Genomic DNA, 19,162 nt, shown 5'->3' with positions numbered 1-19,162 from the left:
GCAAATTTCTGTCACTTATTTTACTTGACAGTTGTCATCATTTGTGTCAGATATCCTCCCCACAACCCTAATCTTAACCATAATGTAACCAGGTATGTCGTGCTTACAGTCACTGTAGCCTAGCAATTGTCACTACCAGCATGTGGAATGGGGCGCGACGTCTGTAGATTATAGGTGGAATTAAATGTTTAACTTGACCCATGTTTAGCCATGACCCATACCACAAGCTGCAACAAGAGGTACTTGGGGGTTTTTACAGTACTAAGTTTATTTTTGAAAGCAAAGCATATATTGTGTTTTTCGCAAATTGCCAGTAATCCTAATGCAAATTATCGTTGTGTAAATGACGTAATCTAATCTAGTATGTGCTATCTATTTAGATGTTATTATGAAGTTTGATTGTGTTTGATGGTCCAAAGATTAAAGTAAACTTCAGCATTTAGTTCAATAACACATTTCTATTGAACATATCTATAGTTTAGTTTTGGTTGGTTTAAGGGGATGGTGAAGACATCCAGGCCTGACATCTTGTCAAGTCCATGAGATCGTTGACATGGGGTCTATCCCTGTAGTTCTAGTAACTTAAATTCTATACATGTGTATAAGTTGTTAGAAATGAAGCTGCAATTTTTGGGTTCTTAAAAATTGTCATGAGTGTGATGATAGCATTCAGAACAGTATAGTACTTATTTTGCCTATTCCTCCACCTTTTTTCACATTCCCTATACAGATCAGGTCAGGTTGGGAATCATGCACTGGTACAGCGTGTTGCTGGACCCACCACACGACAAAACAGCTCAGGATCCTGGTTGGTAACCCCCCCAGGCAGACATGCGGCCCACTCCTACTCTCTGGAAGTGACCCTCTATCTGCCGCAGCCAGGTGTTACGTGGGAACCCCCTTGGCCTGGTCCAGCCACTCAGGTCCTCAATAATTACCCTCGGGGAATCGCGCCATATGGCCATAGTGCTGTAATTGACGCTTCTTCCGAATGCAGGTAATGTGCCTTATTCGGGACTCTGTGAGAAGCTGCTCATTCGACACAAAGTCAAACCAGCGGTACCCAAGGATTCTCCGAAGAGACACAGTACCAAAGGAGTCCAGTCGTCATTTCAGGTCACTGGATAGTATCCATGTCTTGCAACCATATAGCAAGACAGGAAGCACCAGAACTCAAGTCTTGGACCGTCATCCTTTTGCATAGATATCAGGAGCCCCACACACCCCTTTCCAGTGACCTCATGACCCCCCATGCTCTCCCAATCCATTTACTGACTTCATAGGAAGTGTCACCAGAGGTAAGAGTCACTGCCAAGGTAAGTAAACCTCTTGATGAGGTTGACACTCTCTCCACAGACAGACACACTGCTGATGGCTGTGCCTAAGGGGTCATTAAAAGCCTGGATCTTGGTTTTTATCCAGGACACATGCAAGCCCAAAACACTCAGACTCCTCGCTCAGTCTCTCAAGCACCCCAATCAGAGCCTCCATTGACTCTAGGAAGATCACATCATCGTCAGCAAAGTCAAGATCAGTGAATCTTTCTTTGCCAACAGATGCCCCACAGCTGCTGGACCCAACGACCTTGGCCAACACCCGATCCATGCAAGCATTAAACAGAGTAGGAACAAGAACACACCCCTGATAAACCCCAGAATCAACTGGGAAAAATGTTCTGCCTCCAATCTACACAGCACATACAGTACCAGTGTACAGGCCGGCCATGATATCCAGCAACCTTCAGAGGATCCCAAGCAACACTTTGCAGAAGCAAACAACATGTTCCACAACAGAAAATAAAATAAATAATGTAACATTTAAAACAGATTATAAATAACGTATATAGTTTATAAATATAATAGGAACTCTTTAGAGTGCAGTGGCTAAAGCATCATAAATCGGCACATAATTCTGGCTATGCTGAAGTCAGCCCACTTCACTGATTATAGTGCTGAAAACTATTTTGTCAGCTAGAAATGTAGTTTACATAGTTCTATGTTTTTTGAACATTTCCAGTTTCAAGATCATTAACCACTGAGATGCTGTCCCATTTTCTGGAAAGTGATTAAAATCTACTTTTCCAAAGTATGGCTAAAGTTTATGTTTATGCACAGAAAGGCATATAAAAGAGGCACCCCATGTGTTTTGATCGCAGAGGTACTTTAACTCACAGAATTTGTTTTTGAGTTGGAATGAATGAACTTTACTTGCATTCATTCAGAATTAGAAGTGGCAAACTGGAAGCGAATTTTAAGACAATTGAAAAGAGACAGTTTGCTACCATCTAGTGTTTGTGTTGAGGATTTTCTTCTTTTGTGTTACTCATACCTGTTTTCTCCCCACATTTCCAGTTCTATGCTTTGAGCATCCCTGTTACTACTTTTTTAGTAAACCTTGTATGACTAATAAATAATTATGAATTTATGAATGTTTGGTCGACAGCTTTTCTCAATAAATCTGCATGAATTTTTCGTTTGAGTGGTTGTGTTTTCCTCCCATGGTCCAAAGACATGGACACTAAGTTAATAGGCAGTTCTAACTTGGTCCAATTTGAGTGTCGGTGTTTACCTGAGTGGAGACTCTGATGTAGTAATGCCCCCTCTAGGGTTTGCTCTAATCTTTCTCTAATTGAAATACTCTTAAACACTAACTTATGAATCACATTATGATATAATTTCAACTGAAATGACTTTTGCTTAATTGCTCTGATTATCAAGACAGGAAAATTTATGCACATAGTTCAGTCCATTCATTTTCTGAACCCATATCTTCTAGTACTGGATCGAGTCAACATCAAAAGGCATTAACCAACCCTAGATAACATCACATGGCTTATTAACTTATCGAATTGTTTATTGTCACCAGTTATGTAACACAGTGGACTGAAGTATGGGAGGCGAGCAGACTATCTACAGCATAGTGACCCATGTGAATATCTGCAGACTAAACACTAATGATGACCAAACATGGAATTTAACCCTTGTCCCTGTAAGGCACCGGCACTTTCCGTTTCACCACTCTGCTACCTTGGTACAATACTCAGTAACAGTAATGCTACAAGTATCCTAGTAGTGTCTTTGTTGTAAGGACAGATTTAGAAATCACCCGAGTCAACAGAAGATGTCATTGAAAATGGATTTAAACAAAAACAATTACTGGCACCCAGTGCAGGGATTGTTCCCGTATTGTGCCCTGTGCTTGCTGGGGTAACCTCCGGCTTCCAGTAATGCTACAGCTGGCACAAAACCCAGGACATCAATAGCCATAGACCAAATGGACTAGGGCGAATGAGGACAGACTAACAGCAAGAGATAGGTGCTTCAAAAGCACTTTCTGAATTTTCATTCACACAAACACACACACAAAATAACAGGGTCCAATGAATAAAGTCCTCTCAATAAATTAATAAATAATCCATAAAAACAGTGAGGAAGAAAAAACTAATAATAAATAATCCAATCATAAATAGTTAAAACCAGGAACAAAATTATGGTCCCAGTGCTCCATCCACTTTCTAACCTAGCTCACCCACAAAGTTCTACTCAGTTAGGCTGAGACTCCCGGAAAATACAGCCATCCATTTTATAGCACCTGTCTTGAACACCATCTTCAGTGTCCATTGAGATCAACACTGAGCTCCACTCCATCTTTCATAAGCTCCTAATGGTGTTTGTGGGATAACCCATGCTCTGGCTGCTCACCATGTTTGATCACCCACAGGAGTGCCATTCTTCTCACTACCCCATGGATCCTCCATTTGCTTGTTTGTCTTCCTTAGTTCTGTTTCCCTCCTTGCTCTCACTCACAGACCCCTTATATGTTTGAAGAAGGACGGACAATTCCAAACTTAGTAATAATGTTAGCAAGAAATGTAATAAATGTACTGTTAAATAATATCTGTTTTAAAACATCCATCATTCAAGAAACCTGCTTTACCATTATTAGGCAAAAGTATTGGGAGCAAGGCAAGAACAAACCAATTCTGCTCAGAGTATATTTACACAAAAACTTCAGGGGTGCAAGTTAATATTGCCATATAAACTATTTATAATACGCACTTTATATGAAGCACACTTACCTCATACTGTAACTGATCACTCAATCAGCAGAAGTGTCATATGTAAAAATAGTTTTGTTTAAAATAAGTAAGCAAGTGCCGCCAAACTGTGTGTGAGCAATTTACAATTCACAAATTCACAATTTACTGAAGATTTAAGTATCTTTTGAATCTTGTGTGGTTGTAGGCATCTGACAAACTGGCATGAGTAAATTAGTATGTGCATAATGGATTATGATTTATCATTCTTTGATACTAACTGGGAAAGTATAATAAATGAGAGCTTAGGGATTTTCAAGTTGTCCATTATATCTTTCTTAATTTCTTAGATTGGCTTATTTTACCCTCAGAACATTTTTGTGTAATCCATCCATTTTCCAACCCGCTGAATCCGAACACAGGGGTCTGCTGGAGCCAATCCCAGCCAACACAGGGCTCAAGGCAGGAACCAATGCCAGGTAGGGTGCCAACCCACCGCAGGACACACACAAACACACCCACACACCAAGCCCAATTTAGAATCGCCAATCCACCTAACTAGCATAACATATAACTTCCTTTGCTGCTTCTGCAGAATGTTCAAATTGACTTTTATGGTGTCAGTTTCTCCTGCTGCCTAGTTTGCTGCTAACACTTTTGATCTTATGTACATTTCAGTACAAATCTTGTGGCCTATTGAAATGATAAATTCTGCCAGGTGACCAACATTAAACAGATTCAGACCACATGTGGGGTGCTCTTCTCTCCATATATCAAAACTACAGAGAACGCCAAGTCTATAAAAAATATTGTATAAATAGGAGAGACATGATAATGGAGAGCAAAATAAAGAATCTTCCCTAACATTAATTCATTTCTCAACATTGAGAATAGGGTGAATCAAAACAGTCCCTGCGTCTCCCTCCATAATTCTCTGGTTGTGCTACCCCCCGGCCCTTTAGTACTTATTCCAAAATCATAGGCTTTGTTAACTCAGACAGGAAGCCCCCCGGAAACTCCCAAATGGAGTTAGATTCCAAAAGCATCCCCAGAATTACATTATGATGTTAGGAATTCACTGCAAAAACCTCAGGACTGCTATACCACAGTGTCTTCTTATGGGCAGCTTGAGCTATTACATCCCTGACACCATTTTCTTCTGTGAAAAGTACAAGAGGTCTTTGAAGACTTTTGAGTGCTAGGTAACAACATGCAGTGCATCCCCTGTTCTTGCATGTTTGGAAAAATAATGCAAGATTCCTAATAATTCCTCTGTAATTTTTCTCTCACTTTGAATCCATTGAAGACCTTCTTTCCTGCATGTTCTTTATACTTATACCTCCATTAACCTCCATTTATTAAGTGTAGTATTTTCTCACAGGCACTCTTGCCTAGTCCTTTGTGACTTCCAATTATTAACACAAACGTTTTCTCACAAGTTGAGGTTTTCCTTTCACCAAATTTGCACTGCTGAAACCTTCTCCTTTCCTGTGACAGTTTAGTGAACCATGTGCTCCTGGCGACCCCTTGCTAAGTATGAATCTTGTTATATGTGATTGAATAAAAGGAAAACCTAGTTATTCTGATACATAATACGAGCTATTTTGTTGAATGACAAACAACAATGCATTATGAAGCAATTTCTATAAAGTACAAATGTACTGCAACTTAAATATGATATCAAAGTACCAAAGTATTACACCAGACGTAAGATGTCACCATAAAGTAGGCATACTGCTTTTCGAAAAATACTTATGTTTCTGTGGCTGCAATGAACAAATAGTTTTGCTGTTCGCTCCGGATGGTTTTCAGTCCTAGAAAATTGGAATTAATTAGATAGCATTCTGCACTTTTGAAATTCAGTTCTACTGGATTTGGATCAAGCAATTTTTACAGTATCAGGTATGGTTAGTTTACAGAGTGTATGAAAAGTGTAATAATATCTATTTGTTTTAGGTCACAATGGACTACCCTTGCTGACTGGTCGCTCGTTATTAACTGGCATTGCGGCTGCTTTGTCTGCTGGCATCAGTTCACAAAGCTGCTATTTGATGACTGCCAGACTGGCCAAAACTCTGCCTCCCCCTCCATCCACCTATAACCGAGGATTGTGTATAGAGGGTCTGGGAAGTACTATTGCAGGCATGCTGGGTAGCATATCTGGAACAGCAACTAGTGTTGCCAACAGCTGCAGTCATGGATTAACTCAGGTATGGAAATATTTACATTGTATGCAAGAGAATGAAATTAGTTGAAGGTTGAGCTTTTATCAAATTGACATATTTGTGTGTAACCACCACCTACCTGTTCTTAATACCAAATATTACATTCATAGCTCAGTTTGTATTTGGGTTTATTGTGTCTGGAAGCTGCCTACAATGACGTGGCATATTTATCAGTGAAAACCTACCTAGGCAGGAACGCCTTTTTAAAATGTTCTCATTTATTCTTTCCAAAATGTTAGTGTATTTTGCATTCATATTTTATTCTACGTATTACAATATTCTAATATCTTGTGATGTTAAAGTGAAACTAAGTATGTAGCAATGTGTACTTTGACTGTACTTTTTGATGTTATCTCTGCAATAAGTATCATGAACTATATAATGGAACTTGCTTTCTAGCTGAGTTGTAACTAACTGACTATCTAGAAATGGTATGATTAGACACTATAAACCTACTGAACAAAGATGTTTCAGGTTGTTATGCTAGAGCAGTGGTTCTCAAGTTTATCCCAGGACCCACTGTTGCCATACATTAGCTGGTCTTTGTTCTTCTTTTTCTTCCTCATCTCATTCTACATTTAGAAAGCAACATTGTTCAAGATTTACATTTTTTTAGAAATTTAGAAATACTTGTACTTTTGTCGGGTGGCCAAATGGTAGCATTGCTACCTTACAGTATGGAGACCACGGATCACACCCTGTGTCCTCACTGTGTAGAGTTTACATTTTCTCCCTGTGTCTGTGTAGGTTTCTGTCCAAAGACAAGCAGGTCACATGACCTGGTGATGCTAAATTGGCCCTACCCTGTAGTTGGTGTGTGTGTTTACCCTGTGATGGACTGGCACCCTGTACAGGGCATTATTCTTGCTCCAGCACCCTCTGCAACCCTGTTCAGGATTAGAAAATGACTAGAAAATATACAGTATATTTTTTCCATAGCCTTAAATACCTAACTTTCTTTTATTGGTTTTGATATAAATTAACATTCTTTCTGTGATGCTTGCTTCCTTAAATTTACCCTAATAATATAATTTAATGAGTAGTAGGGCAAATAACACACCTGCAAGTTAGGCTACTTAAAACTCTAATATCAGTAGTCATTAATGCTAATTTCAACTCCCAAAGCTGCTATAAGGAATAGCCATTATGACTATAATGAAATATAGATAGTAATTATTTCTACAGAATATGTATTATTTAATGATTAGAACTCAGTATACATTACATCAAAACTATAAGTAAAGGAGTTCAAAACTGATGCTGTTCTAACATAATGTTAAGCAAGTACCATATATTTCATGTTCACGACAGAGCAATCTGCAAAATAAAAACATAAGTATTTTTCTGTGATCTTTTTTTCTGACATCAATAAGCAAAAACAAGAAAATATACTGACAGAATAAAAATCTGTAATGACAATAGGCTTCAAACCCCCATCCAATCCCTTGCACCACCCTCCAACAATCACCCTGTAGGAGGGGATTTCCAGAAGTGTACAGAAAATGAGTCAGGAGATGTTCCACAGTAGGCTAAGTTTATTTTACCGGATATGGTACCCAGACAGAAACATTTCTGCTGGATAAATGTCAGGGGTAAAATATATCCAGGAGAAAAATATATGAGTCAAAAGTGGAGTATTAACAGAGGAGGAGAATAGAGGACAGGCAAATAGAAACATCAGTCCCGAAAGCAGAGATTGGAAGATATTTCCAAAATATATGGAGAGAAGTGCCAGTGATAGTTAAAAGACACAAGTGACAGATGGGATCCATGGCCAAATGCATAGTTTAAAATTTGCAAGGGGTGTGGTATGGGTGATGTACACATTTAAACGGAATATGCCGGTAATTAGAGTTTTTAGTGGATAAAGAGATATTGTTAAGAATAGCTTTCCATGGGAGGTCATACTGCTAGCTTGAAAATAAATGTAGAGGTCTAGCCTGCTTATGCAGACTTGCATACAGAAATTCAAGTGGGTGCAATTTTAAAAATAACAAGCAAGGAAAATTATAAACAGGATGGGAAGAACATGCAGAGGATGCTGGGACACCTTGTGCGTTAAAAACTGAACTGATCAGAAGACAGAAAAAGAAGGAACAAGGAGGAACAGAAAACCTGAACCTAAACAATTGGAAAGTTCAGAGTCCTGACTCATCATAAATGTCACCAAGTGTCTTGATGCATCAAACAGTCCATGGCTGAATTTGGAGTGGCAAATTGGGGTTTTGCCAAGATGCTTCTGAATTTTCTGCCAAATCTGCATAGCATTTAAGGGAGGCAAGTTTAATTTTGGGACAGTGAAGTGAAGAAAGAAGAATGACCTAGAGAAAACCATGCTGGATTCAGCAGAGAACCAGGGGCCTCATGTTTAACACCGTGCATAGAATTCACACTAAAACATGGTGTGGGGACAAGTAGAAGTGTGCCTATGCACAAAAAATTCAGATGCATAAAACTCTACGTAAGCTAACTTCCACACATTTCTGCTCCATAAATCCCAGTCAGCATGTAATGTAATGCACGTGCACACACCTGCCGCCCCACTCCGACTCCTCCCAGAATTACTCCCCTTTGAATATGCAAATCAATAGAAATAGCCCTTTAAGTTCAGTTTTGTGAAAAGACAATGGCAAAAGCACAGGAATAAAAGACAAATTTCAGCAAATGAGAAGTGGAGGCAAGAAAAAAAGTACTATTTTTTGGCTTAAGCAGTGGTATAAGCAACAAGAGGAAGTTATGGAGTGAAACAAAGTGGTGGAGACACTCAAAAGTTCAAGTTCAGAAAGTCACACAGTGCCGAAATAATAAGTGGTCAGATACCAAAGTTGTCGTGAAAAGGCAAATTGTATCCCAACATCTCAGTGTCATATAGAAGTGTATTAGGGCACAGAGAAAAGAAAAAAAATAGGGACATATTGAAGAAAAAAGGTCAAAATTTCGATTTTAATCTCGAAATTTCCTCTTTAATCGTGTAGTTTATTTTGTCATTAAAGTAGAACTTCATAAACTTCATCTTTAAATCGATGTTTAATTTACTACAGTTTCTCAAAGCCCATCACAACTAAAGTAGAATGTTAAATGTTTTGTATTTTATAAGTTCTATGTGTGCTTAAATGGGCTTTCTCTTTTGAAGACAGAAGCGTGCAGGCACTGAACTCCACATAGAATACATTACATTTATGATATTACAGTTCTCTGAACATTTTAGAATACTAAGATGTATAATTGATATAATTTTTATGATGAAATGCATTAAAGCATATATTAAACATGAGGGCATGGTGGTGCAATGGTAGTGATGAGCTGGTGCCCCGTCCAGGGATTACTCCTGCATTCCACAAGATGCTTGCTGGGATGTGCGCGACCCTTGATGAAATAATTTATTGCAGCAGTACGGTGTCTGCCAAATGTACCAACCCCCAATTCCTGTCCTTCCATTTTCTTTCTCCACATAACCAATCGCCACAATATATGCTCTGTAATAAATGTCAAAACAGCTGTAAGCTTAAAACGCTGATTCTCCAAAACTTTTATGGAGCATTGAAAAATCTGCATAATACACATTTAATTTCTCCATCCGTCTATTCATCCGGGATCTTGCCAGTCCCAGCAAGCATACAGTGTGAGGCAGGAACAATCCCTGGACAGGGCGCTATCTTATTGCTACTACTGTGCCACCACGGTCCCACATGTTTAATTAACAATATAAATTTTTTAAATGAAGTTAACAATTTATCTGTATAATGTAATACTGTATGCATGCTTTAATGCATTTCATCTGAAAAATGATATCAAGTATCCATTCTAGTATTCTAACAGCACACATCTCCAAGAGGATAGCCATTGGAAGTCTAAATCAACTTAGAAGCCAGTCATCATCTGTAAACACGCTTTCTTCTATTGAATTGAATTGAATTCCTTTATTGTCATTGTATGGTACAATGAGATTCAATATGAAAATCCTCTATAAACTTATTTTCCTATAAAATTATAACAATATTATTATTATTATTATTATTATTAAGATCAAAAAATGAAAAATATACAGTATGAAAGCATAAGTACAATATACATGTACATATTGTGCAGATAGTGCAAATGGTTCATAAAGTGGCTTAGGTTGTGCAATATTACAGGTGTAGTGCAAGTTTACAGTGAGATAATTGTAATTATAAGTACAAACAGTTCTAATGGGAACACTTGATGGACTGATTGAGTGTGTTTATAGCTCTTGGGATGAGGCTGTTTTCTGAGTCTCGAGGTCCGTGCAGGGAAGGTTCTGAAATGTTTGCCGGATGGGAGAATTTTAAATAGACTGTGGCATGGGTGAGTGGAATCTATGCAGATGCTGATGGCTTTCTTTACTCAGCGTGTGCTATAAATGTACTCCAGGCCTGGAAGCTGTATGCTGATAATCCTCTGCGCTCTCGACACAACCCGCTGTAGAGCTTTTTGATCAGCTACTGTAGAGCTGTGATTCCACTCTGAGATACAATGGGTTAAAATACTTGTGAGTGGTGCACTGAGAGGAACAACGCTGAAGCAGCTGTTGTATGTGGAATAGCTTGGCCATTCTATGCACTATTATATTGTTAAAGGTTGATTTCAATCAGGTGCCTTAAATTTATAAATGATATGTAGTTAATTTCAGTTTATTTGATAAATGTTTGATAAATGTGAAATGTATAAAAATAAAAATTATTATTAAAAATATACAATTTGTTTGATAAATGTACATGTTTTAAAGTCACAACCATAATTCCTGTCCCTAAGAAGCCCCTCCCATCTAGCTATAATGACTATTAACCCGTAGCACTGACTTCCACCACCATGAAATGTTTTAAGCGGCTGGTTATGCAGAGCATTAAATCCATTCTTCCCCGCTCCCATGACCCGTTTCAGTTTGCATACAGGTCAAACAAGTCCATAGAGGATGCTATTTCTGCTGCTCTCCATCCAGCCTTCACTCACCTGGACTCAAAAAACTCCTATCTGCGAATGTTGTTCTTAGATTTTAGTTCAGCATTCAACACAATCATTCCCCAGCAGCTAATACAAAAATTCAGCCACTTGGGACTCAAGACCTCTCACTGCAACTGAGTGTTGGACTTTCTTACAGGGATGCCACAAAATGTGCGAATCAGCCATAACCCCTCTAAGACCATCACGTTGAGCACAGGGGCCCCACAAGGGTGTGTGCTCAGCCCATTGCTCTTTACTCTGCAGTCCCACAACTGTGTACCAATCTATAGTTCCAATCACATTGTCAAGTTTGCGGATGATACAACTGTGGTTGGCCTCATCACCAATAATGATGAAGCCAACTATAGAAACGAGGTGAGCCAGTTAGTCCAGTGGTGTAAAGACAACAATCTCTTTCTGAACGTGGGTAAGACAATAGAGATTGTGGTCAATTTCAGGAGAAGTCATCCACAGCACCCCCTACTGACCATTGATAGTGTAGCTGTGGAAAGGGTGAGTAGCACTAAGTTCCTAGGGACGTACATCTCCGAGGACCTCTCCTGGTCAGATAACACCACATCACTGGCCAAGAAAGCTCAAACCCGCCAACACAAACTGAAGAGAGCACAAGTTTCTCCCCCCATCATGTGCTTTTTCTACCAGGGCACAATTGAGAGCATCCTCACTAGCTGCATCCCTGGATGGTATTGAGGCTGCACTGCCTCCTGTAGGAAGTCCCTGCAACACATAGTGGATGCGGCCAGTAAGATCATTGGTGGCCCACTGCTCTCCCTCAAGATCATTTTCCACACCTGCCTCACCTGTAGAGCCATTAGCATTGCTGAGGACTCTTCCCACCCCTCTTCAGCCTCCTCCCCTCAGGGAAAAGGTACCGGAGCCTCTGGGCCCACTCCACAAGACTGTCAAACAGCTTCATCCACCAAGCTGTCAGGATGTTGAACTCTGTCCACTATTTTCCCCCCTTGCCCCTGCCCTTGGACCGTAACAAGAGTCATTATTTACCAAGTACCCTACTTCAGCTGGTATTATATGAAGACTCAATATTACATCTGCAACTAACTGTCTGTCTTTTTGTACTCATCTGATAAGCTACTCTATAATGTACCTTCTCACTTTTTATTGTAAGTGACTTTTGCACTACTGATTATTGCACATTGTACTTAGGTTTACTTTACCAGTTCTAATTTTATTTATCTTATATGTTATACTTATATACTTTTTATATTTTATATTTTATTGTACTATGAAGATGAGAGAGAAACATTATTTTGATTCTTCTGCATGTTCTGTACATATAGTGAATCTATACTAATAAAAGGCAAAGCCCTCACTGACTGACTGACTCACTGACTGACTGACTCATCACTAATTCTCCAACTTCCCATGTAGGTAGAAGGCTGAAATTTGGTAGGCTCATTCCTTACAGCTTCCTTACAAAAGTTGGGCAGGTTTCATTTCGAAATTCTACGCATAATGGTCATAACTAGAAGCTATTTTTCTCCATTTACTGTAATGGAGTTGAGCTTGAAAGCCGTGGGGGGCGGAGTTTCGTGTGACATCATCACGCCTCTCACGTAATCACGCATTACGTAGAAAATCAGGAAGAGCTACAAAAAGCCCTGAAGAAAACATGCATTATATAATTAAGAAGGCAGCGAAACAATTAGAAGGGAGCGAGTGACATATACTGTACTATTGTTATTAATGGCCCGGGGATATGAAACGCTGGTAACACAATAAACTACACTTACCGCGTTAATCAAGTCTAGCTTATGATGCTGCAAGTTATTGCGAAGCTAGCCTACACGATGCCGAAGAGAAAAGGTGATTTTGAACATAGAGCCTTTAAAAACCGATGAGAGGCTGAGTATATGTTTACTGACATTGCCGGTAAACCCATGTGTCTCATTTGTGGAGCTAATGTGGCTGTAATTACAGAATTTAATCTAAGACGGCACTATGAGACAAAACATCAAGATAACCTGAAAGACCTGAATGCAATGCACAAGATACAGAAAGCAGAAGAGTTAAAGAAAAATCTGACACTTCAGTAGACGTTTTTACCTGTGCAAAATCACAAAGCTACTTTTATGGGAGACACAAATGCACCAGTGCAACTTGCCCCACTTTCCCTGTTGCCAAGTAATGTTGAACCAAGTCGGCACAACGGTGTTCCCAAATCGTGCTTTGCTGATAAACTGGCGCACTGCGCACTGAGTTCCACGGCGCTTTGGTGACTTTGAAGAACAAAAAAATAATTTTGAGTTGTTTCGCAACCCATTTGCCGTCGATGTGGAAACTGCACCTGTGCAGATTCAGATGGAGGTGATTGAGCTGCAGTGTAATGGCACACTGAAGGCAAAGTACGATACTGCGGCCCGCACAGTTTATTCACTCCATTCCCGCAAAAATGCTCCAGCTCCGTCAACATGCGGCTCGAACCTTGTGCATGTTTGGTACCACATATCTGTGTGAGAAGCTCTTCTCAGTGATGAAGACTAACAAAACAGCACACAGGAGTCGCCTCACTGATGAGCACCTGCAGTCCATCCTGAGAATCTCCACAACACAGAACCTCACACCAAACATAAACGAACTTGTTGCCAAAAAGATGCCAGGCGTCCAGCTCTGATAAAATGACATATGAGCAAAGACAACTGAATGATTTGATTTGTTATTGCTGAAAAGAACACATTTTATTTATATTTCCAGGTTTTGTTATGCACCATGTTCATATTTGAATTTGTATAATTTTGACAGGATATATTTTTATGGAGAGCAAAATCTTTTGGGATATTTAAAATTTAAGTTTCTTTTTTATATAAAACTAGCAAAATACCCGCGCTTCGCAGCAGAGAAGTAGTGTGTTAAAGAAGCAATGAAAAGAAAAGGAAACATTTTGAAAATAACGTAACATGATTGTCAATGTAATTGTTTTGTCACTGTTGTGAGTGATGAGTGTTGTTGTCATATATATATATATATATATATATATATATATATATATATATATATATATATATATATATATATATATATATATATATATATATACTGTATATCTACATATATACACACACATATATACACACAAATACATATATATATATACATACATACACACAAACATATATATACATATACATACATATCTACATATATACACACACAGCTATTTCGTATCAGTGCAATACGCTGTTTGTTAAAACGGTTGACTCCGCTCTTACGTGCAATAACAAATCAAATCATTCAGTTGTCTTTACTCATATGTCATTTTAGAGCTGGACGCCTGGCATCTTTTTTTGGCCACAAGTTCGTTTCTGTTTGGTGTGAGGTTCTGTGTTGTGGAGATTCTCAGGATGGATTGCAGGTGCTCATCAGTGAGGCGACTCCTGTGTGCTGTTTTGTTAGTCTTTATCACTGAGAAGAGCTTCTCACACAGATATGTGCTACCAAACATGCACAAGGTTCGAGCATGTAGAGCGGACTTTTTGTTCTTCAAAGTCACCAAAGCGCCGTGCAAACTCAGTGCGCAATAACTCTAGCTTCGCAATAACTTGCAGCATCATAAGGTAGACTTGATTAACGCGGTAAGTGTTCGGCAAGGCAGCTGAAGCGCTGCATTATGGGATCTGTAGTTTATTGTGTTACCAGCGCTTCATATACCGGGCTTTAATAACAATAATACAGTATATAAAATGATCTCATGGGCGGATATAATTACGCCGGGCGGATGTGGCCTGACCCTTGAGTTTGACACATATGGACTAACTTGAAAAGATATATTTTTTCAAATGTGATCGCGCAATTCAGATAGAGTTGACGCGCACTACAGCCTGCATGCCTCAATTAGTCATCCTCCCTCGCCTTACTTTTTACCGTTCATCTAATGAATACACTGAGTATGGCTTTACCAAAACAATCATTGATGGCGAATAAAGTATACATTATTCGAGTATGTAGGCGGGATATATATATATACATATATATATACCCGCGTATCGCAGCTGAAAAGTAGTGTGTTAAAAAGGTAGAAAAGAAAAGAGAACATTTTAAAAATAACGTAACATGACTGTCAATATACAGTATTTGTTTTGTGAGTGTTACTGAGTGTTGCTGTCATCAAGGATTTGATTATCATTATTTCTTTCAATCAGGTTCGTATTTGTAGGATGGGTTGTGTTCAAGTTACATTCCGTGTTTGTCAATCGTTGTAAAGATGACAGGTTTCATTCATCGATTCGTTTCTTACTGCATCAATAAACAGCTCGTCTTCTTCTTTATCTGAGACCTGACACACTGCATGCACGGGTTTTTACACTGTCTTCCTTTAGCGGGACATTGACTTTTCCACCGTGTGCTTTGTTTCCACAGTAGCTGCATTTATGAATATGCTTATCAGGCGCTTCATATTTTTGCTGCCTTTTCAATTGTGTAATTCGGTTTTGTTCAGCGCTCTTTGGAACTGTTGCTTTTATCTGTGTACTGCGTCAGTTCCGTGAGCCACTCGGTGTACTTGCATCGAAGGTTCCCAGCTGTGCTGGTGCCATCTCGTGCTATGTCCATGGCTGTATTTAATGTTACCTTAGTCCTGGCACTTAAAACTTTCTCTCGCAGTTTCGCTGAGTTTGTGTCAAACACCACCCTGACCATCTCATCTTCCTCTCCATAAGCACAGTCCTTCACCCGTGAATATTTACCCGTGGCAGTTTGCTATTGGATTGCCGCTGACGGACGACCTTATATGGGCAGGCACTAAATTACAAGCGCCAGCGCAGCCTGTCTATGAACTTAATTTAAAGTGTAGGTTTACATGTGCTTTGTTTCAGTAGCAGAACTCATGAATATGGTTGTATATGTCACTCGCTCGCTTCTTATTGTTTCGCTGCCTTCTCAATTATATAATGCATGTTTTCTTGAGCGCTTTTTTGAGGTCTTCCTGGTTTTCTATGTACTGCGTGATTACGTGGGAGGCGTGATGATGTCACACGAAACTCCGCCCCACGGCGTTGAAGCTCATCTCCATTACAGTAAATGGAGAAAAACTGCTTCCAGTTATGACCATTACGCGTAGAATTTCGAAATGAAACCTGCCCAACTTTTGTAAGTAAGCTGTAAGGAATGAACCTGCCAAATTTCAGCCTTCCACCCACACTGGAAGTTGGAGAATTAGTGATGAGTCAGTGAGTGAGTGAGTGAGTGAGTGAGTGAGTGAGTGAGTGAGTGAGGGCTTTGCCTTTTATTAGTATAGATTACATAAGAGTAAAGAAATTTGAATGTTCTTTTAACATTTACTTTATTTCTAACTTGTATAATTTAGACAAGATATATTTTTATGTAGAGCAAAATATTATAAGTTATTTAAGGTTTGAGTTGATTTATTCCGGAATAATATTCTGTTGACTAAATAAAATTCCTTCTATTTAAAATTGAAATAGAACTTGAACAGAAACGATAGTTCATAATATCCACGCAGACTTGCACGTAAGGGCGGGAGTCATCTGTTTTAACAAGCAGCGTATTGCACTGATAAGAAATAGCCTGCCCATTTAATTATTTAGGAATGGATAAATAAATTAAGATTTTGTACAAATAATGTTTTTCATTTTTCTTCCTTCATGGATTCTGTCACCCCCAGCAACAGTTGCTTGCACCCCAAAGACTGTATATATGTGTATATGTGTATATATATATATATATATATATATATATATATATATATATATATAAAATGTGTGTGTGTGTGTGTATGTATATATGTAGATATGTATGTATATATATGTGTGTATATATGTATGTGTATATGTTTATATGTATGGATATGTATATATATATGTTTATATGTGTGTGTGTGTATATATATATATATATATATATATATATATATATATATATATATATATATATATATATATATATATATATGACAGAAACACTCATAACAGTGACAAAACAATTACATTGGCAATCATGTCACGTTATTTTCAAACTGTTTCCTTTTCTTTTTCATTACTTCTTTAACACACTACTTCTCCGCTGCGAAGCGCGGGTATTTTGTTAGTTGACAATAAAAGGCTATTTGATTTGCTTTTTAAAGTTCACATCATAGATGTAACTCTAAAAAAGAAAAGTGAAACCACACAAGAACAGTAGCACTGCTTTGACACTGAGTGCTGCCAGTTTGTAAAACCTTTCAGATTCAAATTCTTGCTAGTTACAGTATATGTAGAAAAAAAAGAAAACTCACACTGGGTTGGTGAACAAATGTAGCTATTTTCCTACTACCCATCTGAACTAGTGTGGTGCTGAGGTGTCACCCATTGTATGGCTTCACTCTGGTCCTAATCTGGGATCCTGAGTTGGTTTGTCATGTGGTGGGTGCAGCAATGTGCCTTATTAGCACATGCTCCTAAACCCCTCTCTCTCTAACTCATTTAGAATGTAACAGAATTTGATGGCATCATCTGAATCCATGCCAAATATTTTTGGCTGCAAGTTGTGCTGAAGAAAAATAATCACTCTGCACTAATGACTACTATGAAGTAACATTGTTTAAAATTCTAGGCACCTGCTTGGCCAATGGACTGGATTTCTAAATGAAAATGACATCCACTCTTTTTGGCCATAAATAATCTAAGATCCAAATCAAATCCTCGGGTGTTCCAAGAGGCAATCAAAAGATCAGCCATGAGCATAGTAAAAAAGAAAATTAAGAAATGCAGAAGAAGCAAATGAATAAGATAAGAAGTGCCAGAGTATCCCTGCATATATGTAACTCCTCCCCACCATAAACACAAGCTTCAAAAATCATTCACGGGGCTTCTTATCTAAATCCTACCCCAACCAACCCACTAACCATCCACCTTTCAAAAACCATTCCTGACCATCCCATCCTGCCTGCATACAGACAACCATTAAGACATAACAGAGCAAGGAACTGATAAACCATCATAGGTAGGGAGCACATCTTCTAAATATCTTAGCTCTGCAACACTTGACTCCAGGCAGTAGATCCATTGACCAAGGCAGTGCAAAAAGGGACCACCCACAGTTCCCCCCAACTCCAAAAGAACAGAATGTAACACCCCCACCATACTAGTATGATAAACACAGTCATAAAACAAGTCTCCATACACAAAGTTTGCATTGTGTAAGAATCTCCAGAAGCTCACTAACAGACAAGAATTGGAAACAAAGTTGACCAGAACCGGTTTAGGAAATTCATTGGTATTTCCACTTTTAGCATTCTCCCTAATTCTCAGGATGCAAAGATTTTGCACAATTTCTATCTTTCATTTCCATGAGTTGAGCACTTAATGGCGCCAACCAACTGTCCAGCGAAGTAATCTATTATGGTGATGGGGCAGTTTCCAGTGGCATTTTAAGTTCCAAAGAGATCTTCTTTTCAGTTTCAGTTTTTGATTTCTTGCATGTCATTTTGGAGCCCACCAAGTTGCACCTGGAAGCTGTGCTGTAGAGATTTGCACATGACGGAGAACAGGTCAACCACAAACTGCTTCAAATTAACGAAAGAAGTCTTCATATATTTGAACTATTGGCATACTCATGTTCTGTACATTGAGACTTCTTCACATGGGTCTAGAGACCTCAGAATGAGACCTTCTCAAACATGACACCATCTATTGATTCCAGAGGAGTGAGTAAAATATTTTCTTATAAAAATTGTGCAGTTCAGTGCGAATGAATTTTATAAAGTTAGGGAATTTTATAAAGTTAGGGAAATGCAAATGCGCATCAAGAATTGCCTTAACGTGTGTCCATCAACCACCAAGGGCCACATGGTCTCCCAGTAACTTCAGTACTTATTTTCTCTTGTGTTGCATTTCATATAGATACTAGATAAGACATTTCTTTACAAGTGTAATAAAGCTAAAAATTTATCTTAAGGTTATTCAAA

At 38.7% G+C, this 19,162-nt stretch overlaps 1 protein-coding gene across 1 annotated transcript in view; it reads left to right on the top strand.

Moving 5' to 3' along the window:
* slc23a3 (solute carrier family 23 member 3) overlaps positions 1-19,162 on the top strand; it is a 119,400-nt gene that overhangs the window by 60,568 nt on the left and 39,670 nt on the right. The window contains exon 7 of the mRNA XM_039755065.1: positions 5,993-6,246. Within this exon, the coding sequence (XP_039610999.1) occupies positions 5,993-6,246 (254 nt within the window). The remainder of the gene's footprint in view (positions 1-5,992; positions 6,247-19,162) is intronic.

The sequence above is a fragment of the Polypterus senegalus genome, chromosome 6 (genome assembly GCF_016835505.1).
Source record: "Polypterus senegalus isolate Bchr_013 chromosome 6, ASM1683550v1, whole genome shotgun sequence".
NCBI lineage: Eukaryota > Metazoa > Chordata > Cladistia > Polypteriformes > Polypteridae > Polypterus > Polypterus senegalus.
The sequence above is the reverse complement of the archived record's forward strand: the minus strand, read 5'-3'. Positions and strand labels throughout refer to the sequence as shown.